General features: G+C 48.4%; 1 protein-coding gene across 1 annotated transcript in view; it reads left to right on the top strand.

Moving 5' to 3' along the window:
• Nucleotides 1–27,742, top strand: part of Efcab6 (EF-hand calcium binding domain 6) — a 199,839-nt gene that overhangs the window by 92,113 nt on the left and 79,984 nt on the right. Inside the window, exons 10-11 of the mRNA XM_075963519.1 lie at nucleotides 7,131–7,279; nucleotides 22,413–22,523. Coding sequence (XP_075819634.1) covers nucleotides 7,131–7,279; nucleotides 22,413–22,523 — 260 coding nt within the window. The remainder of the gene's footprint in view (nucleotides 1–7,130; nucleotides 7,280–22,412; nucleotides 22,524–27,742) is intronic.

Here is a 27,742-nt window from a genome sequence, read left to right as displayed (position 1 = left end):
CTTAGGGGATGGTGCTGCCTACACTGGGTGCAGTTCAGGACGCCCTGCTTAGGGGATGGTGCTGCCTACACTGGGCTGCAGTTCAGGACGCCCTGTCTAGGGGATGGTGCTGCCTACACTGGGCTGCAGTTCAGGACGCCCTGCCTAGGGGATGGTGCTGCCTACACTGGGCTGCAGTTCAGGACGCCCTGCCTAGGGGATGGTGCTGCCTACACTGGGCTGCAGTTCAGGACGCCCTGCTTAGGGGATGGTGCTGCCTACACTGGGCTGCAGTTCAGGACGCCCTGCTTAGGGGATGGTGCTGCCTACACTGGGCTGCAGTTCAGGACGCCCTGCCTAGGGGATGGTGCTGCCTACACTGGGCTGCAGTTCAGGACGCCCTGTCTAGGGGATGATGCTGCCTACGCTGGGCTGCAGTTCAGGACGCCCTGCCTAGGGGATGGTGCTGCCTACACTGGGTGCAGTTCAGGACTCCCTGTCTAGGGGATGATGCTGCCTACACTGGGCTGCAGTTCAGGACGCCCTGTCTAGGGGATGGTGCTGCCTACACTGGGCTGCAGTTCAGGACGCCCTGTCTAGGGGATGGTGCTGCCTACACTGGGCTGCAGTTCAGGACGCCCTGCTTAGGGGATGGTGCTGCCTACACTGGGCTGAGTCATCCTGTATTAACTTAAGACAATCTCCCACAGACAGGCCAACCTGATAGAGACAGTCCCTCACCCAGTGACTGTAGGTTGGGTCGGGTTGACAGTTAAAGCTAGCCATCACTCATACATCACAAGGCATTTCAGGGAAGCATGGCATGGGCAGATGGCGAGCTGGTAGTGGTGAAATTATCATTGAGATCATCTGTCAGCCAGACATTTTTGGAGGCAAATTTTTACCCCTCACCAAAACTGATTTCTACACAGAGCAACTCTTATAATCTGGAATGAACAATGTGGGCAAAAAGTGGGTTTTTTGTGGTACTGGGCATCAGACCATGCTGAGCAAGCCCTCTACCACCAAACTGCAGCTGCAGCCCCAGCCAGTGGAACAATTGCAAGTTTGAAATCAAGGTATCTTTTGAGTATGAAGTAAAGCCTAAAAGATGTGAGGAAAAGGACCAAGTTTGACAGCATGAAAATTTCAAAAAGTATTTTTGTACGGTAAAACTTCATACGAACCTGAGATAAGCTTGGCACATGTGAGGACATAAATGACAGATGGATAATAACTGTGTCTTAAGAATGTTTTTTAAATTTTTATTTATATGTATGTGTTAGCACATGTGTCTGTGCATGTCTGTGCACCTGTGTGTGGGTACCTAAGAAGGCCAGAAGTAGGCACTGGATTCCCTGGAGCTGAAGTTACAGGTGGTTGTGAGCTGTCCAGTGAGGGAACTGAACTCAGATCCTCTGCAAGAGTACAGTGTTCCTAGCCTCTGCGCCATCCCTCCAGCCTTGATAACTATTTCTAATATACACAGAATTGTGCAAGTTATTAACGTGGACTTTTCGGTAGGAAAACTAGTGAAGAAACACTGACAAAGCATTGGTGAAAAGAACTGAGAAAGGACACATTCGTATCTACTGCTAAATTGGCACAGTTTGCTTTCCCTTCTTGGCAAATAACCCTATTTTCGTAAAAACATGACCTTCCCAAAATATAGAACCCTCACTAGAGAGTGTGTGAACTATTCTGGAAACATGTGCAGGAACCGGGAAGTCAACCAGAGTCCCCACCCAGAGCAGCCCAAGCTGCATTTGGTGACCCCATTCGTATTCTTCCTTGTTTGTGGATAGAAAGACGACTGTGTTCACAAGCAGTGATAGAAAGGGTTTTCTAAGATGACCTTTGCTGGCCATTGTGGTGCCACGCTGGGGATGCTGAGGCAGGGGGATGTGAGTTCCAGGCCAACCTGGACCACACAGCAAGGCCTTGTCTCAAAAGAAAAACAAAAGTCTTTAAAAACATACACTTTTAATTTAAATGTCTTTGATTTTTACCAGGAGTAAAGCAAGCTTCAATGTCATATGACATCATGATTAGCCCTATTCATGGGGTGTCCCCCACCAGGTTAAATCCCTGGTACCTGGAATTACCAACTGAATCTCCACATGACAGGCACTGGCTGTGTGTGGCTCTCCAGGTGAGAGGGCCACGGCAGGAGGAGGCAGTGTGGCTCTGGGTCCCAGCTGTCACTACCCCTTCAGTATTGTCAATCACAAGTGACAGGAAGACGCCCCGGAACTTTGCATGTCTGTTTCCCACACAACATATTAAGTCCCTGAAGGGACATTAGCACACTGAGGGGGATGGAGAGAAGCAGGCAGAGCTGAAGAGGTGGTGATGCTTTTGAAGGGGCTGGCTCGCTGCCGTGGGACTTGATGACAAGTGACAAGTGACTGACACTTGCTGTGTTTCTCCTGCCCAGCCCCCACACCACAGATTTTGCTGTCTATATTGTGTTCTTAGAGTTGGTAATATTTATATTATGTACAGTTATGGTAATCCCCCAGACGTCTGGCCTTTGTTGCATACCCAGATAGGTTTGGTGGCCACCAGGGGAGTTCAGTGCTTTTGGCATTTCTGCTTTTTATTCTGATTTAGTTTTTGCTTGGCTGGATTTCGCTGTCTGGTAATTTCCTCAAGAAAGGCTCATGGATGCTCTGCTCCTCTTGTGTCCACACCGAGGAGACCATGTGACAGGTCTGGCTGAGCGTGACGATACTGTGCCTCCATGGAAGCTCTGCTCCTCTGTGTCCACACCGAGGAGACCACGTGCCTGGTCTGGCTGCGTGTGACGATACTGTGTGTCCATGGACGCTCTGCTCCTCTGTGTCCACACCGAGGAGACCACGTGCCTGGTCTGGCTGCGTGTGACGATACTGTGCCTCCATGGAAGCTCTGCTCCTCTGTGTCCACACCGAGGAGACCACGTGCCTGGTCTGGCTGCGTGTGACAATACTGTGTGTCCATGGACACTCTGCTCCTCTGTGTCCACACCGAGGAGACCACGTGCCTGGTCTGGCTGCGTGTGACAATACTGTGTGTCCATGGACGCTCTGCTCCTCTGTGTCCACACCGAGGAGACCACGTGCCTGGTCTGGCTGCGTGTGACAATACTGTGCCTCCATGGACGCTCTGCTCCTCTGTGTCCACACCGAGGAGACCACGTGTCAGGTCTGGCTGAGCGTGACGATACTGTGCTTTGGTTGCATCAAACAGAGTGTTCTTCCCACATTTTCTGGGCCCTGCTGTGCTGTGAGGAATATGCGGTCATCCCGATGGCTCTCTTGCAGCTGATTTGGGTGTTCCCAAATCTGTTCTTATGTGTTGTCCCTTGAAATGTGAAAAGTAAAGCTGAGCCTTGTCCTAACTTGGCACATTTTGATGTCACTTCTTGGAACATGGGTGTATTTTTTTTTGCTATCTAGCTTCAAGGCCTCACTGAGTCTGCAGATATCTTGGGTCATAACACAAAACCACACATGCCTTGTCCCTCTCTCTTCTCCTCCTCCCAGTCCTGCCCTCTTCCCCAGCCCCACTCCTTCAGTACGATTCCCAGGTGTCCTTGTATTGGGTCATCTTTGCCCTGATGGCCCGATGTTTCCTGCTCCAGGTTGCATTAACCCCTTTGTACTGATATTTTTCTGCTTTGAGATTCTTTCAAGCCCCCTTAGTGCTTGTCTGATTGCCACTTCATTTGTTGTTTTGTTCTTGTTTTTTGAGACAGGGATTCTCTGTGTAGCTCTGACTATTCTGGAAGAAGTGTGTTGGCACAGTTGCAAAGCCCTCTGTTTTTACCCTGTTTGTACGTAGGCTATGATCCACCCAAGTTAAGCTGCAGCTGCATTAGCACCTTCCAGATGTAGAGTCTTCTGTCATCACCTCCCTCTGCATAGTGTCTGCCGCCTCCCCGCACACTGTCATCACCCTCTTCCCCCACCCCCACCCCCGTAGTGCCATTGTCACCTCCCCTACAGTATCTCATCATGTCGGTCTCCTGCAAAGCATCTGTTACCTCCCCCTACAATGTCTGTGTCACCTTCCCCTGCATAGTATGTCATCACCATCCCTGCAATGTCTGCGTCACCTCCCCTGCACATTGTCTGTGTCACCTCCCCCTGCAACGGTGTTGCCTTCCCCTACTAAGGGTCTGTTATCACCGCCCCTTGCATAGTGTGTGTGTCATCTTCCCCGATCAGTGTCTGTCATCATCTCATCTCCTGCAATGTCTGTGTCACCTCCCCCTGGACAGTGTCTGTCCTCTTTGTCACCTGCACACTGTTGTCACTTCACACAGTGTCTGTCCTCTGAACACTGTGTAGAACACATGTTCTCCTGTGGTTGCATTTGGGTTGTGTCACTAGGTCCCACTCTAAATGTGTATTTGCATAGCTTGTGGCACACGGTGCTGTGTGTCCTGGAAATCCCGTCGAGGGATGGAGTTGCTGTCAGTTGATGCTCTAGAACATGGTTCTGTTTTAACTGAAGCACCACCCTGTTTCCCATAATCGCTTGCACGCCCACCATGAGCATATGGAGTTCTGTTACTCAAGCCACCGTACCTGACACAGTTAGACTTGCTCATATTTGCCTGTCTGATTCACTCTCCCCTGGGAATTTGAGGGTCGTTAGTCTTTTTGCTAAGGCATAGAACATCATTTTATATTTTGAGACTTTTGCTTAGAATATTTGTTTCCTGTATATCTACTTTTAGATATGTCGAATGGCACGCACCAAATCTGTGTTGCCCTCTGGGTCACTATTAGTGAGCAAAGCCAGCCTAAGTGCTTCTGTTTTGAAGTCCTCTAGCCCTGGTGGAGGAGAAGGATGAGAGAGAACACGCACTGCTGTAAAACACAGCCTTGAGTGCAGAGACAGAAAAGGGCGGGACGCTAGGGAGAGACGGTGGAGTCTCATTGAGATGGGCATGGGAGGTGTTCATAGAGCCACTTGCGTCAAGATGGAAGCTGGCTGTAACTCTTGCTGGCCTATCAGTGATGTTGTTGCAAGCAAGCCGTTTGTTACCCCAAAGACCAACACTGGTGTACACTAGTTCTTAGGAAAATGTTTCAACACACCATTGCTAAGTTACGAAAGCCTCTGTCCAGCCCGAAAGTGTAGCATGTTTGCCATTTGTAAAATCATTTCTGTAGTTTAGGACCTCACTGGGAGCCTCCAGAGCATAGAGCTGGGAGTGTGAGATATCCCATGCCTCTAGTTCCTTTGTGTGGTGTGCTGAATTGCTTGTATTTTTCTTACACAAAACCTTAATATTTTAAGTAAACAGTGAGGGTTGTTATTGTGGTGGTGGTGGTGTTTTTTGTTTCTACGTCACTCACTCATTTTCGAGGAGCTCCTAGTCACGGCGGAGCATGCTCTGGAAAGCCTTCTTGAAGCCCACAGGTCTCTGATATGTTAAGATGGATTCTGTTAGCTGGATGGTAGCTTAAGGCTTTAATCCTCAGTCTCCAGAGGCAGAGACAGACAGATCTATCTGGTCTATGTAGTGAGTTCCGGATCAGTCAGGGCTATATAGTGAGTGAGACCCAGTTTCAGGAAAAAAAAGGATAGGTTTTATTAGCCCAGTAAATACATGGAGACTGCACACCACACGATACTCTAGCTTCTCTGGGTGAGTCTCCCCCTGGCCGGGGCTCAGATGAAGCTCTCTCTCATGGAAGAAGTAGGTGAGCTTACTGAAGTTTTTTATTAATTCTTTCTTGGAAGCTTAGCCCCACCCCTCCTTCCTTCCTTCCTTCCTTCCTTCCTTCCTTCCTTCCTTCCTTCCTTTCTTTCTTTCTTTCTTTTTTTTTTTGATTTGGGTTTGTTTTTTTGAGACAGTTTTTCTGTGTAGCTTTGGAGCCTGTTCTGAAACTCTCTCTGTAGACCAGGCTGGCCTCAAACTCACAGAGATCTGCCTGCCTCTGCCGCCTGAGTGCTGGGATTAAAGGTGTGTGCTACCACCACCTGACTGCTTAGGCCCTTTCTAAGAGATTTGGAATTCTAAAATTTATCTCTGTGTGTGTGTATGCATGTACGTGTGCACGCGCGTGTGTGCATTTGTGTGTGAGCACACATGTATGTGCGTGTGTGTGAAGTTAGAGGACAACCTTTGAGAGCTGGTTCTCCCCTCCACCATGTTGACGCAGGATCTGTCACTCTGTGTATTCCAGGCTTTCTGACCAGTCTTCCCACCTCTGGAGGAGTGCAGAAATTACAAGCACATGCCACAGAGTCTTCAGAGCTCTTTATGTGGGTCTTGTGCATCCCCCTAATCCCTCTGAGGATTTTCAAGATCCTGACCACTGCTGTGTCCGCTCAGGAGCATTTTCCAAACCTACTTCTTATTCCCTGGGTGGATGGAGCCTCCTGTACACGTGTGTCCATTTCCAGACACCTGTAGAGAAAGCTGCCTCTTACGCCAAATTGATGGTTATTCTATTTTCCATTTAGCAGGAAAAACTGAATTCAGACAAACTGAGATGGTTGAAAATAAATATAGTGATCAGCTAATAATAAATAGCAGTGTTCCATAAATGATAACCGGTGCCCACAGGGTTTTTATGAGTCACGAGGACCAGCTTTGAACCAACCTCATGCATCCTCAGAGTCTCAGGAGAAAGCTGGTTTGCTCCTTTATAATCATCCCCCTTTTAAAACCATGATTTATGAGGTATGCAGTGTCTATTATGTTTATATAATCCTTATATTAATCAATTTCCACGCCACAAAAGCAACTTCTCTTTTTAATGAAATGCTCCCAGCTTGCAAATCTGCTGGCTTGACTTATCAGAAGTGCATGGCGTGGGCTCTCGGTAGGGAACGCTGGAAGTGTATTAAGATGCGCCACACTGGCAGAGCCGCGCAGTATTTTTAGTGCTGCAGTCGGAGGTAAAGCCATCGTCCTTGCCTTCCCTCCCTGAGAAGCTTGTCAGCTGCAAGCAGGGTGTTGTTTGTCGTGGGCTCATCCATTAAACATTTGGGGTTCAGTACACGCCACAGTAACCTTTTTGATCAGCTTTCGGAGATGGGAATGTGGGGAGGTTTCGGTTTAAAAAGAAAAACAGAAGTGCTGTGGTTGCATGGCTCCAGGATGTTGACTTGACTGAGTGCCGCACCCGAATTTTAATTCCTTGCAGCTTTCAAAGTCTTATTTAAAGATCGAGAAAGCCCTGAGCGCAGGAGACCCTACCAAAGGTGGCTACGTCTCGCTGAATTACCTGAAGGTTGTCCTTGACACCTTCGTATACCAGTTACCGAGAAAGATTTTTATCCAGTTAATGAAAAGGTAAGAATCCTATTGTTTCTTGACAGGTTTCCCCCCAGACATCAGCCAAGACAACACAGAAGAACCTCGTTTATTTTTTATTTAGTGCTTTAAACTTGGTGCCACCGAGATTTCCCCACATAATCAAAGGCAAAGAGAAAGCCCTACAAATCCACTCCCGAGCTCAATCCCCAGCTTTGAGGGCCCCCAGGTGCCTGCTGGTCACTACCTTTGTGCCTCTGCTCATTTGCCTCAACTCCGGCATCTGAGAAACATCGGGCCTCTCATTTCCAGGTGCCTCCAAATGATGCACACCCTCTATCACGAAGACAGTCTCCAGACAGGACAGAATTGTCACTTACTGAGAACTGTCTGTCCAGGGTTCAAGTGCAGCCGCTGCAGTTTCGGAGAGTCAGAATGTAAATCTTCCCGCACATCGCCACTTGTGGGTCACCTCACATCTTAGATCTCTGTTGCTGTGATAAAACACTGTGACCAAAAGCAACCAGGGGGAGGAAAGCGTTTATTTCATCTTAAGATCACACTCCATCACTGCAGGAAGTCAAGGCAGAAACGAAGGCAGTGGCCATGGTCCTCAAGGTGGTCTCAGTCTGCTTTCTTATTGCTCCCAGAACCACCAGCCTAGGGGTGATGCTACCCACAGTGATCTGGATCCTCCTATGTCAATCAAGAAAATGCCCTGCAAGCTTGCCCACAGGGCAGTCTGGTGGTGGTATTTTCTCAATTAAAGTTTATTCATCCAAAATGACTCTAGCTTGTGTTAACTTTACATAATACCAGCAAGCACACCTTGATTGCCTATTCATCTGCAGGCTGCCTTCCACCTGTTCCTTTTATACAAGGCTAGATTAAATGTTCCTTGGAGTTTTCCTCCAGCCTGGATTTGGTTGTTATAACCCACCGCACCATTTCCTAAGGTCCCCTTCCGTCCTGTAGCCCCCCACCCACCCTGAACTGGTACCTCTGAGGGCCATGGCTGTGGCTTTATCTGCTTCAGGGAATACTACTCCACAGACTGGTGAGATGTGTGGGCTGCCTGTTTCCCTGTCCATGTTAGCTGTCACTGTCAATCACACGTAGATCCCATAGTTCCCCAGAGATGGTACCATGGTAATATTCTGTTTGTTCTTCTGCCATGTTGCGGTGCTTCTGTGATGAGGGTTTGCCATCTCCACAGTTAGATAAGAAAGTCGGGGACTAGGGAGACAGCTCAGCATGTAAAGCACTTGCAGCACAGGTGTGAGGACCTGAGTTCAGATCCCCAGAAGCCACATACAGCTGGACTCAGGAGCACGCATCTGTGACCCAGCACTGATATGGTGGGATGGAAGGACACAGGAGTCCTGTGAAACCCCCAGACTAATGCAGACATGAGCAGGAGGCCGTCTCCAACAAGGTGGAAGGTGAGAAGTAGCACAGAAGTCCTGTGACCTCCACATGGGTGCATAGCCTGCTCACACCCCACACAAATCCAACAAAACCAAGTACAATCCACAGAGAAACGCTGTTGCTTGGCCTTTCTGTGGCTGCTTTTCAAATAAGGAGTTGGTTCACCAGACTCTTCCACAGAGAACAATGGGAATCTTTTCCTAATAGCCTGCTTGCCTGCCTTCCTTCCTTCCTTCCTTCCTTCCTTCCTTCCTTCCTTCCTTCCTTCCTTCCTTCCTTCCTTCCTGTTTGGTTTCTTTTTGTTTTGTTATTTCAAGACAGGGTTTTATTCTCTAGCTTTGGAGTCTATCCTGGAACTCACTCTGTAAGACCAGGCTGGCCTCGAACTCACAGAGATTCACCTGCCCCTGCCTCCCGAGTGCTGGGATTAAAGGTGTGTGTCACTACTGCCCAGTTCCTAATAACCTTTTCTTAATTATTACAAATTCTCAAATTTAAATGTATTTCATACGTTCTCATTCATTATAATTATCCCCCCCCATCTTCCTCTCTTTCCTTCTTCCCCCTGGTTAATGTTCTCAGACAGGGTCTCACCCTGTAGCTTACACTGGCCTTGAACTTGAAACCTGTCTGCCTCAGCCTCCTGAGTGCTGCACCACCATGCCCAGCTTGTTACAGTCCTACTTGCTGAGACTCCATTGTTCCCTCTTGGCTGGTGGGACTTTTTCACACTGGTGTCCGCGTCTTGTTGCTGGGGCCATTATGGTCTCTGAGAGCCTTTTTGCTTTCTGATATGATAAAATGCTCAGTCTCTTCTACCCCTTGCCTGACACCAGGATTGGCCATCGCTGCAAGGAACACCTGTGCCATTCAGGTGGGAGTGTGGCATGCAGAAACAAAAATACTGCTCAGAAGTAGTCTTGTTTTCTCTGCCATGTCACACAGAGTGCCTTCCCTCAGGGCAGTGAGGCAGAAGCTGATGGAAAGTGTCCTGAGGAAGTATAGGCACACCACCTTGAGGGACTGGGTTCATTCGGGGCACTCTGATAGCACTGTGCATGGCAGAGGGGAACCCCACTGAGGATTTCCAAAGCAAGTAGCACATTGATCCCAGGGAGTGGCTCAATGACTCAGAAAACAACTCTGTTGGCAACCAACTTTAGGACTTATTTCTAGGATATCTGGAGGCCATATAGAGCCCCTTCTCAGTCTCAAAATCCGTAATAGTAATTTAATAAGAATAATGGAAACAGCTAGAAGATGGGCCTCCCCCTCACCCCACGCTCTCCTTCACACACATAAGAAACTTTTGCATTTGTAGTCAGGTACACCCACAGTATTGCTTTGATTTTAAAAATAGAAATGACTGTCTTAGACACCTTTCCTATTGGCTTCATATTCTTGGAAATTATCATTTTAATGAATGCATGAAATGTCATTCTGCTAACATTTACCAAGTGCCTTCCTCTGCCAGACACGATGGTAGGTGCTAAAAATGATGAAATAGACAATGAATAGATCCCAGCTGGGGTGACCTGCCAAGTGATGAGTACCACAGGCGCATAGAATGAGTATGTTAGAGATGCAGATGGCCGCCATGTTTTCTTGGTAGGGCCTCTTCTTCAGAGACCCGGAGTTCTCTGAGGCCTTTTATGGTATTCACCCAGAATTCCCAGGAACAAGAGCAAAGTGAATGCCCCAGTGTCTGCATCATTATTTATGTATTGGTTGAGCATCTCCAGCCTGAAAATCCAAATTCTGGACTATGGAGACAGCTCAGTGGGTAAAGGTACTTGATGCTCAAGCCTGATTGACCTGCATTCATTCCCTAGAGCCCACCTACAGGTGGGCAGAGAGAACTTGCTCTGCAAGATTGCCCTTTGACCTCCATACATGCCCTGAGGCACGCCCCCACCCCACATATACAATAATAAATTTTAGAAAGAAAATCCACATTTTGAAGTGATTCTGAACTTGAAACTTTCTGAACTCTGATGTGATATGTGAGGGTCCCAGTCGAAATGCAGGCTAACAGAACCGTGTCGTGTAGCCTCAGGTCTGTCTGTGTCCTGTAGCTTCAAATCTGTAAGCGTGTACGAAACACATGGACAGTTTGTATTTAGACTTGAGGTCCCTCCCCAGTATTCCCAAACTCTAAACAATCTCAAATCGAACAGCATTTCAGGTATGGGACAGCCACCCAGTGTGACACCCACGTCCCTGCGCATAGACCTGAAGGTGTGTGCGTCCATCTTTCAGGAATCACGAATCCCCAGTCTCCTCTAGTGTTGAAACACTGCGGTGCTTTTCCAACTGTGTTTGTCAGATGGCTTCTACTGGCCAAGTTTTCGAAAAGGTTTTTTTTAGACAGGATTTCACAGAGTTGCCCCGGCTGGCCTCAAACCCATAATCCTCCTGCCTCAGCCTCCTGGACCCTGAAGTGTAGCCATGTACCACTATGCCTAGCTTTCCCAGGCTTTTGTTTTTATCTTCTCTTTTCCTTAGTTGAGTTAACAGGAGTCTCGTTTAACTTTTCAAAACCCCAAGTCTTAGCTTCACAGTCTTTTTCTGTCATTTTCTAGACTCAGGCGTATTTCTCCTCTGATCTTCGCTGATGACACTGTGCCTGTTGTTCTTTTTAGTGGTTGTTTTGCTTTTTGGTTTAAGATGAACTTGTTGAAGATTGGAGATAATTCTCTTCTCCTTCCCCACCCCTCTCTCCATTTTCGTGTTGCTAAAATTCCTTCTGGTTCCCCCTTCTCTTGAGGTCCTCTGGGGAAACAATGAGTTTATCAGGCTTCCTACAGAGCATAGGTGAGGGTCACGTGCCTACCCCTACAGGCAGTGCTGGGAAAGCCTTTATCTAGCAGGGATGAGGGTGTCCCCTCCCCCTGCACAGGTGGGGAGGCTAGTCTTCCCTGTGCACTCTAGCTACGTGCAGTCAGGGCAGAGTTACCAACAACAGGTGGTAAGGAGCTGGACGCTCAGGTGAGGGTCTCAGAATCTCCCGCCCTCCATCAGGGCACAAACAGCCAATCAGCCCAGCTGGGAGGACCTTCTGCAAGAGGGTGCTGCTGGACTCCCCCAGACGGTAGCTGTGTGACTCAGAGGATAGGGTTACACAGCAGTTCCAGCACAGGCGCGCACATGAGGAAGCCAGAGGGCCGCTTTGGGGAATGGGTTCTCTCCTTAGGCAGGACCTCTCTTGTTCTGGCCACTGCACAGCATGCTGCATACCGGCTGACCTTGCTGTGGGCTAAGGGCACACATCACCGCGTGGAGTTTCCACCCTAGCCGTGTATGTTGTCATCACGGGCTGTGAGTGTTCCAGTTTCGCTTCCTCTCCCGCATTGCACATTAACGTCATTTTAAATATTGATCATGTATGAGGCACGAAGCGGTGCCCTGTTATTGTCTTAATTTGTCTTTCTGGGGCTGACACTGAGGTTGGCCGCCTCCAGGTGCCAACCTGCTGTGACTCTACCTCCCGTGGTGAGAGTCTTCCTCCTGTCCTAATGGGCTAATGGCCCAAACGGAAGGATTTAAAGTGGATTTTATCACCTTCAGGTTTAATTCTTTATAATCATGTATGCATCCAAAGAGAACCTGTCTGTGTGAGAACTCCCTCAGCTTGCTCTTTCCTTTTCATTAACATGATGTTCCAGCGTCTCAAAGTTTGTACTTTAATATAATCAAACACATCCATCTTCTCTTGTTGGATGTCTTCTGTCATTTAGAATTTGTCACTCACCGTTCCTGCTCAGCTTGGGCTAGAAGCTCGCTCTAGCCCATGTCTCATTCCTAAAATTAAACACTTGTAATATAAATTGGATATTTAAATTAAAATTTTTTCCAAATCGATGATTTATTTTCCTGTTGTTATTTATTAAATTATCGTTTCTCTCCATTGTTTTTAAGATGGCTCACCCATAATTATTTTCCCGTGTGTGTGTGTGAGCGTGCACATGTGTGTCTGCCTGCTCATTGCACAGCAGATGTAGAGGTCATAGGACAACTTGTAGGAGTCAGTCTCCCCTTGCACCACGTGAGTTTGGGTCACCAGGCTTGACAGCAAGCCCTGTTACCCAGCTGGTTTTGATTTGCATACCTTAAATCACAATTTGTTCGAACCTGCATTCCCTGTGCTATTACATCAGGTTAGATTTCCACTGTGCACAAACATTTCTGTGGAGCCCGTCTGGAGTGGCCTATCCACTGAATACAGACAACCCATTCGTTTCCCATCATGGCTTTAGGGAGAATGCCGGCTCCCCATGCTGCCAGCTATTTGTCCGTAACCCTGTTTCTTCAGTCTAAATGGTGACTGCTAAAGACTCGGGATTAATCCATCATCCCTATGAGGGGAGCCCTGTTGGGTTTTTACCACGAGCTACCTGTGCTGGGGTCTGGGCTAGGAATGGAGTCATACGTGCCTGTGAGGAGCAGTGCTGGGATCATGTGGTCCACATTGTTGTGCCCACATTTCTCTTGCTTTTAACTGAAGGCATCCTTGACTACTATCTACCCTGGACTCAGAGCATCATGAGAAACCAGACATAGTCTAAATTTTCTGATCTTACCAGCATGGTCTGTGTTTACCTGGGCAGATCTTGTCTTGCTATGTCTACTAAGCACCCAGTCCTGAGTCTTCCCAGATACCCCATTCACAGTCCGTCCCCACCCCCCACCCCCACCAGATACAAGTGAAAGGCAGTGGTATCGGATGTCTTGGTTAGCAGACTCCCTCCCGCCTAGAGCATCTGCAACCATCTACTGCCCAGCAAAGGTGTTTCCTTATGCGAATAATCGGAATCACTGGACCAACTCAAGCACGTGTCCCCTTGTTTGTGATTGATGGCATAAGGCCTGGCAGCTTTTTACTTTAAAGGGACTATTCCAAGACCCTAAGTCCTTAGGCACTTTCCAGATGGTGGACCTTCATGGCATCCTCTCCACCCCTTTGGACTCAGGTGTCTGGCTGCAGCCTCCAGGGTAATTTTTCCTTCATTTGATGATCCTTACTTTATAGAGTAGAGGAGCTGCAGAGCAGCTAGAGCAAAGCAGTTTACTTTGTGACCTTACCAAGTGGAAATCAGCTTAGAGAACAGGCAAAAGTGGCCGGCGAATCTGAGCTGGCACAAAATGATGGTTTTGTATTTGTAATCAGACCTCTCTTCCCCTGAGTTCCCTCCCCATTGTGATGTGCGCCATGAGGTACAATCTTCTCAGTGCCTAGCGTGCCCCCTCCCCAGATTCCTTATCATATTGGTTCGGGTCACAAAACCTTTTCTTTTTTTTATTTTTTAAAATTTATTTATTTATTAAGGATTTCTGCCTCCTCCCTGCCACCGCCTCCCTTTTCCCTCCCCCTCCCCCGATCAAGTCCCCCTCCCTCATCAGCTCGAAGAGCAATCAGGGCACAAAACCTTTTCTAACACACATCCTGGGCCTTGAGAGTCCCTCTGTTTCTGACCTGTGACCTGTCCCATAGACTGCCTGTAACCTAGGGCAAACTGACAGAGCTTAGAGAAGCAGGTGCTGGCTTCTGCTAGGGAAGATGGGCCCAGTGTCTCCTGCTTACCCATGACTCTCTGAGGGGCTCTAATGCACCTCAAACTGAAAATAGCCCCCACAATGATTCATTTCTTACAAGTGTCCAGTGTGACGGCCATGGCACACGAGAACAAGACATCACTCGGTGAGTGTCAGGGTCCCTTCCTATTTGTTCCCACAAATTCAGGTGGGGCAGCAGTTTCAAGGCGACATGGAAGTCTACCTTTGCTGTGAGGCACTGGGAAACTGCCAGGTGATGTCAGGGCCTCATGGACCTCCAGTGTGACTGCATCATCACCTTACTCCGTATCCAGTGATCCACAGTCATTGTCCCAGGCCCAAGGAGCCAGGTGACTTCAGTGGACACATGCTGGGAACCAGCCCATCTTTTCACTCTTCAGCAGTTGCTCTGGTCTTCCCTGGCCCAAGGAGGGCAAGCAGGGAAGCGGGATGCATTACATTTTCCGATGTGAGGTGCTGTTCCCTGTGGGCTCTTCCTGTCCCTGTCGCTCTCATCTCAGGCACAGCCAGTACGAGGCTCCACACTGACAGACAATCCAGATCTTCATGACATATTTTGGAGCCAGTGAAGCAACTACAGGATAAGCCTATAATCTCAAAGGGCCTTCTGGGAAATGAATTTGGCTTTCACCCATCACCTCTGTGAGCCTCTGCTAGGAGAAAACTCAGTTGTAGCCTTGGCTATTTTGTAAGCTTGCTTTCCATGGGTACCCAGAGGCATTCTTGACCCAGGGACTCTGGGTCTGAGTGCTAGGCTGTTTGTTTCTTGGGCAAAGGCCTCAAATTTCTACATAAAAGGGTCAACTCTGGCATCTGTTCCCTCTGCCTGGGGCTTTCTGCATAGATCTCCAGAGCCAAGCAGACCTGGCTGCACTCAGGTCCTACCTAAGCACCCTGTGGCCCCTTTGTTATTGCCAGAAATCCTCATATGCGTGAGCATCCGGTCATTTGGTGTTATATGGTGACTCCCTTAATCTGCAGCTGTAGGAGTGCTCCAGGAGGAGCTTGGGTTTCGGCAAAGAAACGCGGTCTCTGTCCTGACAGTGAAACCAAGCAATACACCATGGTTGCCTCTCACCTCACACCTAGATATCAGAAAACCTGGGAGTAGCCAGAGGATGGGCCACATGGCAGCTGGCCTGAGAGCAAAGAGCAGGGAAGCTGGAGGGGCAGATAGAAGGTCCTGTCTACACCTAGGACAATGGCCACTCTGGTCTCCCTGTGGAGGGAAGGGCCTTCCAGGCTTGCCATGTGTATGAAGGGGCTTGGTGGAGTTGTAGGCGGGAGAGAGAACAGGTGATGCTCATTAGAACAAAACCACAGTGTTGCTGCTGGGCAGCTACGAGAAGCAGAGTCAAGGCCAGCAGTACAGGTGTAGATTGCATAGTGCCCAGACTATGTAGCTGGTTTAGTAGGGGGGAGGCACTGACAAGACCACCCAGACTGGAGAGGGGAAGCAGGACAAGGTCAAAGCTTTAGGCGCTGAAGAGGGGCCAGAGACAGCCATGGCGGTCCTGACCTCTCCTTTGGCCGTCCTCCTCCTGCCCTCATCACTGTTGTACTTATGTTGCATCCTGGGCAGAACTCCTGCTGTGTCCTCCTAATAAAGACCCTGGACCCACGTGGCTAGGGACTGATTTCTGTTCTTTGTCCAGCCATGCAATTTTTAGCACAATGTGATGCACCCATTGTCTCTTCTTCTTCTGCATGGTGGATGTATCTGATGTCCTAAGTCCCCACCCTGGTCCCTAGGGTATTGGACACACAGGGAACTGGTGTTGTCTCTCACCTCAGGAGCCAGCGCAGGGGTTGCCTGGGGCAGTAAAGGCTCCATGAGTGCGGGAGAGAGGACAAAAGCCAGGTTCAGGAACATGGCCCGCGGTCTGTGTGTACAAGACCCAGGGTTTGATCCGCAGCCCCGTGTAGAGGGCGCAGTCTCTTCGTGACTCAGGTTCATAGTGCTCTCCGTGGAAATTCTAGGGAAAGTATGGTCTGTTTTTGAAAGCTCTGTTTATTCATGTTAATTAGAAAGCCACGTGTGTTCCAAGAGGAAAACAGGGAAACCATAAAGGAAAAAGTATATTACCTGGGCTCGTAATAGCTAGTGAAAGACGCTGCTAATATAGTCAGAAATTGTGCTGCTACTATAGCCAGAGGTGGCTCCTGCTAATAAAGCCAGAGATAGCTGTTGCTAATACGTTTTCGACGTCATTTCCGAATCTGTGAGTACACGCACGCACATGTACGTTCTCTCATGTATTCATAGCTGGAAACATCTGAGGTTTAATTATGGTCTGTTTTCTCACAGACTGTTGCATCTGAAGCTTTCTCATTCTATTTAAAAAACTGAAATGCGTTTTGTCATCCCTCAAGTCAAAGGGGCTTGAACCATTTTAAGGTATATATCACATATTGCTGAAAAGCACTGCAGAAAGGTGTTAATTTATTCTTACAGGGGAGGCTCGTGAGAGCATCTTGGCAGGCATTTAACACCGGGGCTTTGGAATCTTTGCTAATTGATAGTCAGCAGCAGAGTTTCTTGTTTTGATTTGCCTGTTCTTCATTCTCTCTCTCTCTCTCTCTCTTTCTCTCTTTCTTACTCTCTCCTCCTCCCTCCCTCCCCTCCCCATGCATATGTGTAGGTCATAGGGCAACTTGTAGGTATTGGTGTCCTCCTTTCATTTCAGAGATTGAACTTGGGTTACCAGGCAGCAAACACCTTTCCCCTCTGAGCCCTTTCATTTGTGCATTGTTTGATGATGTCCTTCTATATATGTGTTGCTTTTATTGGTTGATGAATAAAGCTGTTTTGGCCAATGGTTTAGCAGAGTAATGCCAGAGGGAAAATATGAACAGAGATAAATAGAGAGTAGGCAGTCAGAGAGATGCCGTGTAGCTGCCAAAGGAGAAAGACGCCAGAACATTACTGGTAAGCAAAAGACTGTGGCAATACATAGCTTAATAGAAATGGGTTAATTTAAGATGTAAGAGCTAGCTAGAAATACACCTGAGCCATCAGCAAAATAGTATTGTAATTAATATAGTTTCTGCGTGATTATTCAGGTCTGGGCAGCAGGGAAATGAAAGTGCAGTCTCTGTTTACAGTTTTCCATTAAAAAATACTCATGTGGCTACTTTTAAAGTGTGTTCATGAACTTCGTTTACACTCTTGTATGTTTGCCCTCTTTCCCCTAGCTGTATTGAAGTCTGACTTTCATGCCATTCTCTGGTGTGTAGTTTGACGAGTTTGGGCAAGGGTGCATTGTGCAATTGCTCCCTCAGTTGAGATAGACAGCTATGGCTTTTACTCTTGTCCTTTGTAACCAGCCACCTCCTAGCACCACACACACACACAGATACAATTATATGTGTTTCTTTTTAATGATGTTATTGTGGGGGGGTAGGTGTGTGCACATTGATACAGTGCCTTTGGGGGCTAGAAGAAGGCATACGATCCCCTGGGGCTGGAGTTAGAAGTGGTCGTGAAGCCTCTTGATGTGGGTGTGGGAACCAGAGTTAAGTTCTCTGACAGAACAGCAAGCACTCTTAACAGCTGAGCCATCTCTCCAGAATTAAAAAGCAAAAACAAAAAACATTTTAAACATGGATTTTTTAAAAAAAAAAATGTTACGGCCGGGCGGTGGTGGCGCACGCCTTTAATCCCAGCACTCGGGAGGCAGAGGCAGGCAGATATCTGTGAGTTCGAGACCAGCCTGGTCTACAGAGCTAGTTCCCGGACAGGCTCCAAAACCACAGAGAAACCCTGTCTCGAAAAACCAAAAAAAAAATGTTACGTTTCTGGATGTGATGGTGCACATCTTTAATCCAAGCATTCAGGAGGTAGAGGCAGAGGCAGGTAGATTTCTGTGAGTTTCAGGCTAGCCTAAGCTACACAGTGAGACTCTGTCTCAAAAAAAGTTACAATTCCAGCTATCTGTGGCTAATAATTAGAAATACAAGTGATTTTAAATTATTATTATTATTATTTTATCTTATGTTTATGAGTATTTGGGCTCCATGTATGTCTGTGCACCACATGTGTACCTGATGTGTGTGGAGGCCACAAGAGGGTGTCAGATGCCCTGGAACTGGAGTTACAGATGGTTGTGAGCCACCATGTGGGTACTGGGAATTGAATCCCAGGTCCTTTGCAAGAGCAGCCAGCACTCTTAACCGCTGAGCTGGTGTTTTTCTGATGCAGAAATATACAAGTGAAAATGTTCATTAAGTCTGTTTTCAGTGAGGTCACTTTGTAGACGGCTGATGTTTTCTGAGCCTGACAGTCACAAGTCGCGGGAATGAAGGCCTCTCCCACTGCCTCAGTGCCCGTGTCTCTCCTCTCTTTCCTGCCCCACTGCACTGGCTTAGGCAGTTTTCCCTTGTCGTCCTTCTCCCCGGCTTCCAGCCTGGTGCACATCAGGTCAGCCATGGGCTTTCCATAGCGGTCCTCCTTGCATTAGTAAGGAATTCCTTTTCTCTTCCTTGTTTGCCAAAAGCTTTTTCTTTTACCACGCGTGTTGAGTTTTGTCATGTTCTGTTCTGTGTGAGTATGGCCACCGTGTAGCTTTTCTGTACCAGTCTACTAGAGAAAACACAACGTGAAATGAAAATACAGAATGCTGATAACTTAATAGGGTTCTCTAAGGGAACTGAACAATAGAATGAGCATCTGAGAAAGGGGTTATTAGATCAGCTTGCACTGTTTGGTTCTGGGTAGTCCAGCAATGGCTCTCTTACACCAGAGATGCCAAGAACTTGGTAGCTGCTCAGTTCATGAGGCTGGGTGTCTCAGCAGTCCACACTGGAACTGTGGGCCTGGAGCATTCCTGGAGAGCCGTTATCCTACACAGAGGTTTTGATGGCTGATGCTGTCGTGTCTGGAGCAGGAGCCACGGCATCAGTGCCAGTACTGGGCTGAAGTGTCCCTCTAAGTGGCTGGAGGAGTACCAATAGTTAGCTCTCCTGGAGGTGGTCCAGTGTTTTCTCAGGGACTGGTTTGCCAGAGCTCCCACTTGGGGCAGCCAGATGTAGAAAAAGATCTAACAGTTGTCATTCATATGACTGATGGCTTGTCCGCCACAGTTCAAATTGTTCAAAGAGGGAAAAAGCACAAAAGGAAGCACATCAAGGTATGTGTATGTGTGCATGTATGTATGTGTGTATGTATGTATGTATGTGTGCATGTATGCATGTATATATGTGTGCGCATGCATATGTGTGTATGCATGTATATATGTGCATGTATGTGTGTATGTATGTGTGTGCATACATATATGTGTATGCATGTGTGTGTATGTATGTATGTGTGCATGTATGTATGTGTGTATGTATATATGTGTGTGCATGTATGTGTGTGCATATATATGTGTGTGTATGTATGTATGTGTGTGCATATATCATAGATTAAACATGTAATTAACATTCTCAGAATTGCTTAACTTTGAACAGAGACTCTTAGTGAGGGTTGGGTCTCCCTCTATTAAGCCAACCAGTAGCCCTCGTCCCACATCCTTACCCTCTGTGACCAGCCAGCCCCCCTCTCACTCACTTGAAATATTTATGATGGAGCAGGCATCAGTTGTCCTGTGTCTGGTGACAATGATGACATTTCTAAAGTGGACTCTTGCTGCCCCAGAGGCCTAACCTGTTGCCACAGGGGGCACAAGTCAGTAGGTGGAAGGTAGGGTTGGCAGCGAACAGATCTGCATGCAGTGACCTAGCGAATGGGAGTGCAGCATGGGCATTCATTCTTGTCCTGAAGCAGCCTTGTGGCAGATTTAGATATAGTTCGTGCAGTAGGCGGTGACCATGGACTGGTGGACACCTCATCACCAGTAAGGTTTGGGGCCAAATGATACTCAGGATCTTAATCCCCTAGCCACAGATGGTTCCCAGGTCTGCAAACCTCTGGGACGAAGACAGTCACTCCTTTAGGTTGTTCTTTTCAGGTGTGAGCCTGACAGTTCTCAAGGTATTTTTGTAGACAGTAATGAAAGAAAACACCCAGGGCCGAGTGAGATTAATTACTGCCAGAGCGAGGCCTGGTGGCCTGGCTCAGCTTTAGAACCACGGCAAGCAGGTATCTTTTATCCTACCCTGTGTGCTGCGGGCCGGCTCAGAGCAGGCCCAAACCCCCTCTACTTCCTGTACTTCCTGTAAATATCATCAATGTAAGCTAGTATTTCTCAACACTGACTCCTGACAGCTTTAGGATTTGAATGACCCTCTCACGGGGTTACCTAAGACCATCAGAAAACACAGATATTTACATTACAATGCATAACAGCTATGAAGTAGTGGCGAAAATAATTTTATGTTTGGGCTCACCACAATGTGAGGAACTGTACTAAAGGGTCGCAGCATCAGGAAGGCTGAGAACCGCTGATGTAGGCCAAGAATTCAAGTTTTTCAGTCCAGTTTCCATGCAGATTTGTAAAGCAAAGCAGCCTGCCTCATGCTGCCTTTGGCCTCTCGGATGTGATGTTTCTGTGTGGGCTCTTTGCCCTCTTGCGTTGGAGGGGTGTGTGATACTAGTGTTTGACCCACCAGGAAGCGGAGGCACGTGATCACACACTTGCATGTTGCCCCCCATGCGCTGCAGCTGTTGTCTTTATCCTTTCGGAGCCTCCTTGACTGACACTGCCGTGGTTTCACCGTGAGCAGTTAGAAAGGAAGCCACTTGTTGAAGGTCTCCACACAAGCAAGCGAAGGGACAGAGATTTGCACTTCCTCTCACTTTAGGATGTCCCCACTGGCATCTTTAACTCCATGATTTGGGGCCCTGACTCACAGGACCATGTCAATTTAGAAGTGCACGTTTGACCAATTTTCAGTTATTTATTCTTACTGAAGCTTTAATTACACTGTCATGTCGGTGAGACTACCTGGAGACACAGTCTCACAGCAAACTCCTGAGTCTCTGTCTCTTACAGTCATTCCTCCTCCTCTTCTGCAAAGTTCCTAGAGCCGTAGGTACCAGAGTTGGCTGCCTACACATGAGCTGACCAAGAACAACGATAGGCATGCTAAAGTGGACAGGGGAAAGACCACGAGGCCTCAGCCCTACACAAAGAACTACAGACAGCTAAGGGACGCTGAGAGTGGGAGAAACAGTCCTCCCCAGGGAAGAGCACGCAAATTGCTTATCCACTACCAAATGGTCAGCCCTGAGAGCATACATTAAAGTAACATTGTGCAGAGGGAACAGGTTATATTTAAGAATGTATATGTATCTACATATACATATATGCAGGTAGCAACTTCTAGTGAACAAAAAAGAGATCATGGCCTTGAAAGAGAGCAAGAAAAGGTTTGGAGGGAGGAGCAAGAAAAAGGAAATTATGTAATACTAATCTCAAAAATAAAAAATTTAAAAAAACTTTGTGTATCACTTTATGTTGCTGCCATGGCAAAGACCTTAAGCCCAGTGCCTCCAATACTGGGAACACCATCCCAGTGTGTGGCAGGAGACGCCCAGTGCAGGGCCCAGTGGGTTTTCCAGCTTCTGCGGCTCCATTCATGTGCTGGCTCCTGTCTTCGTAGCCACAGTGCCCACCAGTGGCTCTCTCCACGTGTAAGGAAGGGTTTGTGAGCTGGTGTTGGGCCAGCCAACAATCAAGGCCTACCCTTGTTACTGTTATTGTTACGTATTTATTATTTATTTTGCAGGGCTGGGGATTAAATCCAGGGCCTTGCAAATACTAATTAAATACCTTGCCACCGGGCTATCCACCCCCTACCCCACCCCAGCCTGCAAGGTCTACCCAGAACCACTGTACCTTCCTTTTCACTATATACAGTAAACAATGACAGGCTAAGGTCACCAGCACTTTAAAAGCCATCACCCTGCCAACCAAGGTCATTGAATTCTTCAAGTAATGAATTCAAAAATATTATCTTGTGAAGATCAGAATTTAACTAATTCCCTTTGTTTCTTTCTGCAGAACTTGCCACCACTGACAGAATATGGCAACGCAGGGTGCTAAGACCTGATTTCCCCTTGCTTTTAAAGACTCAGTCTGTGGTGCTATTTTACAAAATGACTTTGTTCGCCATAGATTCGAAACTTCATATAAATTTGTAGCAGCTGGTTTCTACTCAATATTAAGTATCTAATCCGTGGGGTATTATAGGAAAAACTGTTTAATATTGTTGTTTTCGTTTCATGCAGATTTGGACTTAAAACCACCACGAAAGTCAGTTGGAAGCAGTTTTTAACAGCGTTTTATGAGCGGCAGGGGTTGGAAGTCAGCAAGCCAACTCCCCAGAAAAAAAGAAGCAGGTATGTTTAAAACCAGTTTACAAACCGCAGTAGGCATTAGGTTGGAGAACATGTGGATTAGAGTCTTTCATTCATTCAATGACCAACTGCCTCCACTGACTAGTTGTCAAGTTTTACCTAGCTTTTTAGAGTCTATAAATCATTTTGCATTCACTTTTCTGGCTTTAAGGTTCCTTAAACAGTAGGGATGGCATTCTTGTTCCAGTTTCCAGAGGGAAAAGAGCCCGGGTAATACCAGTGGGGCCACACGCCTAGAGCTTGACGGCTCCTCCAGCGCACACAGCACCTGCTCACCGGGGTCCCTCAACTCCAACTGTGTCCCAGGAGACTGTGTGCAAGCTAGCACTTGCTGTGTGTTTCATGGGAAGGGAAAGAACCTGTTTTCCTGTTGCTCTGCTAGCAATGTGGCCGTCCTGGGAGTTTCTTGCCTCGGGCAGCAGCGTTTGTTCCCTGCTAATGTCTGTTGTAACTTCTAACTGGAAGTTGTAGTGGCAACTCAGAAATGCAAAATAAATTAAGGGCTAAGATGCCACTTTAGATTTTAGACTTCATCTCCAAGGAGTCTCTTGTTTAACTTCCGTGTGATCTTTATTGATTACCGCTTTTGAGCTTTGAAGAAAATAGAGTGTTTTGTTGTTTTATTTTTAACAAATATATAATTTCATCAGGTGCATTTAGAGTGTTCGGCCCTAGTACAAACGAAGATATACTACAGAGTTAGTTCTCACTCTGCTTTCCTGGGGCCTGTCCTACCTGAAGACCCAGGGATATTTAATGACCATCTGGCTATCAGCTTTGCAGGGGTCCAGAGCCCTACTCTACTGTGAGGAAGCAACTGTGTCTGAGGAGGCAGCTGTAAGCATGTGTTTGAGGAGACGGCTGTGAGCATGTGTCTGAGGAGACAGCTGTGAGCATGTGTCTGAGGAGACAGCTGTGAGCATGTGTCTGAGGAGGCAGCTGTGAGCATGTGTCTGAGGAGACAGCTGTGAGCATGTATCTGAGGAGGGGCTGTGAGCATGTATCTGAGGAGGGACTGTGAGCATGTATCTGAGGAGGGGCTGTGAGCATGTATCTGAGGAGGGGCTGTGAACATGTGTCTGAGGAAGGGCTGTGAGCATGTGTCTGAGGAGGGGCTGTGAGCATGTGTCTGAGGAGACAGCTGTGAGCATGTGTCTGAGGAGGCAGCTGTGAGCATGTGTCTGAGGAGGCAGCTGTGAGCATGTGTCTGAGGAGACAGCTGTGAGCATGTATCTGAGGAGGGACTGTGAGCATGTATCTGAGGAGGGGCTGTGAGCATGTATCTGAGGAGGGGCTGTGAACATGTGTCTGAGGAAGGGCTGTGAGCATGTGTCTGAGGAGACAGCTGTGAGCATGTGTCTGAGGCAGCTGTGAGCATGTATCTGAGGAGGGACTGTGAGCATGTATCTGAGGAGACAGCTGTGAGCATGTATCTGAGGAGGGGCTGTGAGCATGTGTCTGAGGAGACAGCTGTGAGCATGTGTCTGAGGAGGCAGCTGTGAGCATGTGTCTGAGGAGGGGCTGTGAGCATGTATATGAGTAGACAGCTGTGAGCATGTATCTGAGGAGGGACTGTGAGCATGTGTCTGAGGAGGCAGCTGTAAGCATGTGTCTGAGGCAGCTGTGAGCATGTATCTGAGGAGACAGCTGTGAGCATGTGTCTGAGTAGACAGCTGTGAGCATGTGTCTGAGGCAGCTGTGAGCATGTATCTGAGGAGGGACTGTGAGCATGTATCTGAGGAGGGACTGTGAGCATGTGTCTGAGGAAGGGCTGTGAGCATGTGTCTGAGGCAGCTGTGAGCATGTATCTGAGGAGGGACTGTGAGCATGTATCTGAGGAGGGGCTGTGAGCATGTGTCTGAGGAGACAGCTGTGAGCATGTGTCTGAGGAGACAGCTGTGAGCATGTGTCTGAGGAGACAGCTGTGAGCATGTGTCTGAGGAGGCAGCTGTGAGCATGTGTCTGAGGAGGGGCTGTGAGCATGTGTCTGAGGAGACAGCTGTGAGCATGTGTCTGAGGAGGCAGCTGTGAGCATGTGTCTGAGGAGGCAGCTGTGAGCATGTGTCTGAGGAGACAGCTGTGAGCATGTGTCTGAGGCAGCTGTGAGCATGTATCTGAGGAGGGGCTGTGAGCATGTGTCTGAGGAGGCAGCTGTGAGCATGTGTCTGAGGAGGCAGCTGTGAGCATGTGTCTGAGGAGGGGCTGTGAGCATGTGTCTGAGGCAGCTGTGAGCATGTATCTGAGGAGGGGCTGTGAGCATGTGTCTGAGGAGGCAGCTGTGAGCATGTGTCTGAGGAGACAGCTGTGAGCATGTGTCTGAGGCAGCTGTGAGCATGTATCTGAGGAGGGGCTGTGAGCATGTGTCTGAGGAGGGGCTGTGAACATGTGTCTGAGGAGGGGCTGTGAGCATGTGTCTGAGGAGACGGCTGTGAGCATGTGTCTGAGGAGACAGCTGTGAGCATGTATATGAGTAGACAGCTGTGAGCATGTATATGAGGAGGGGCTGTGAGCATGTATATGAGTAGACAGCTGTGAGCATGTGTCTGAGGAGGGGCTGTGAGCATGTATATGAGTAGACAGCTGTGAGCATGTGTCTGAGGAGGGGCTGTGAGCATGTGTCTGAGGAGACAGCTGTGAGCATGTGTCTGAGGAGGCAGCTGTGAGCATGTGTCTGAGGAGGGGCTGTGAGCATGTGTCTGAGGAGACAGCTGTGAGCATGTGTCTGAGGAGGCAGCTGTGAGCATGTGTCTGAGGAGGCAGCTGTGAGCATGTGTCTGAGGAGACAGCTGTGAGCATGTGTCTGAGGAGGCAGCTGTGAGCATGTGTCTGAGGAGGGGCTGTGAGCATGTGTCTGAGGAGACAGCTGTGAGCATGTGTCTGAGGAGGCAGCTGTGAGCATGTGTCTGAGGAGACAGCTGTGAGCATGTGTCTGAGGCAGCTGTGAGCATGTATCTGAGGAGGGGCTGTGAGCATGTGTCTGAGGAGGGGCTGTGAACATGTGTCTGAGGAGGGGCTGTGAGCATGTGTCTGAGGAGACGGCTGTGAGCATGTGTCTGAGGAGACAGCTGTGAGCATGTATATGAGTAGACAGCTGTGAGCATGTATATGAGGAGGGGCTGTGAGCATGTATATGAGTAGACAGCTGTGAGCATGTGTCTGAGGAGGGGCTGTGAGCATGTATATGAGTAGACAGCTGTGAGCATGTGTCTGAGGAGGGGCTGTGAGCATGTGTCTGAGGAGGCAGCTGTGAGCATGTGTCTGAGGAGGGGCTGTGAGCATGTGTCTGAGGAGGCAGCTGTGAGCATGTGTCTGAGGAGGGGCTGTGAGCATGTATATGAGTAGACAGCTGTGAGCATGTGTCTGAGGAGGGGCTGTGAGCATGTGTCTGAGGAGGCAGCTGTGAGCATGTGTCTGAGGAGGGGCTGTGAGCATGTATATGAGTAGACAGCTGTGAGCATGTATCTGAGGAGGGGCTGTGAGCATGTGTCTGAGGAGACAGCTGTGAGCATGTGTCTGAGGAGGCAGCTGTGAGCATGTGTCTGAGGAGGGGCTGTGAGCATGTGTCTGAGGAGACAGCTGTGAGCATGTGTCTGAAGAGACAGCTGTGAGCATGTGTCTGAGGAGGGGCTGTGAGCATGTGTCTGAGGAGGCAGCTGTGAGCATGTGTCTGAGGCAGCTGTGAGCATGTGTCTGAGGAGACAGCTGTGAGCATGTGTCTGAGGAGGGGCTGTGAGCATGTGTCTGAGGCAGCTGTGAGCATGTATCTGAGGAGGGGCTGTGAGCATGTGTCTGAGGAGGGGCTGTGAGCATGTATCTGAGGAGGGGCTGTGAGCATGTGTCTGAGGAGGGGCTGTGAGCATGTGTCTGAGGAGACAGCTGTGAGCATGTGTCTGAAGAGACAGCTGTGAGCATGTGTCTGAGGAGGGGCTGTGAGCATGTGTCTGAGGAGGCAGCTGTGAGCATGTGTCTGAGGCAGCTGTGAGCATGTGTCTGAGGAGACAGCTGTGAGCATGTGTCTGAGGAGGGGCTGTGAGCATGTGTCTGAGGAGGCAGCTGTGAGCATGTGTCTGAGGCAGCTGTGAGCATGTATCTGAGGAGGGGCTGTGAGCATGTGTCTGAGGAGGGGCTGTGAGCATGTGTCGGAGGAGGCAGCTGTGAGCATGTGTCTGAGGAGGGACTGTGAGCATGTGTCTGAGGAGACAGCTGTGAGCATGTATCTTGAGCAATTACTTCCATTTTGCTACAGTTTTCTTGTCTGATAGTACCTTGTCTAAGGCTTTCCAGGATAAAATTAAAGTGTTATTTATTTGTGGCATTTTTTTTTTAAATTAGAGACAAGGTCTCACTGTGTGGTCTAGGCTGACTTTGATCTTATCATCTTCCTGTGTAAGTTTACGGGTGTGTGCCACCACGTCTACCTGCTGGCTCTCATTAGCTTTGAAGCATCTGTCCTCCAGTGGGGACATAGTGCTCCACAGGAGGCTCATGGCAATATCAAAGGACTTTTTGATTTTTGTGGTAAAGGTGACGATGTGTAGTGAAGTCTATTGTAGGGAGGCCAGAGGCACAAGATGTCTGTCTTCCCACAATGGAGAAGGGCCTGTCACTGTGCCTGATATCCATGACAATAGACAAGGGGGATTGCTTGCCCAGTATGTGCTTGTGCCAATACGGTTCTGACTTTCACGACACTCTCTTCCAGTTATCACAGGAGCCAGAGTACAGTTCTAAGATGGGGTAGCAGGTGTGCTGTCGCAGAGCTGATTAGACAGAGTATCAAATCCCTAGCAAGTGTGAGAGTGGTCCCATACAGGAACCACCCACTGTCAAGTCCTATATTATGAGAATAGAAGAATTCTATTGAGTACTGAGGAAAGGGAGGCCCATGACCGAGTTTTATAACAAGGTATCTAGTTCTTCCATCGCTGTGACAGAACACCATGACCGAGGTAACTTACGGAAATAAAGCATTTATTTGGAGCTGATGGTTGCAGATGGTTAGAGTCCGTGGCCATCATGGTGGGGAGCGTTGCAACAGGCAGGCAGGCATAGCGCTGGAGCCGTAGCTGAGAGCTCACATCTTTATCCACAGTAGGAGGCAGAGAGAACTAACTGGGAATGGCATGGAATTTTTTGAAACGTCAAAGCCCACCCACAGGGACACACCTCCTCCAACAAGGCTACACCTTCTAGTCCTTCCC

Source organism: Microtus pennsylvanicus, chromosome 2 (genome assembly GCF_037038515.1).
Source record: "Microtus pennsylvanicus isolate mMicPen1 chromosome 2, mMicPen1.hap1, whole genome shotgun sequence".
NCBI lineage: Eukaryota > Metazoa > Chordata > Mammalia > Rodentia > Cricetidae > Microtus > Microtus pennsylvanicus.
Note: the sequence above shows the minus strand (reverse complement) of the source record. Positions and strands in the feature narration are given on the sequence as shown.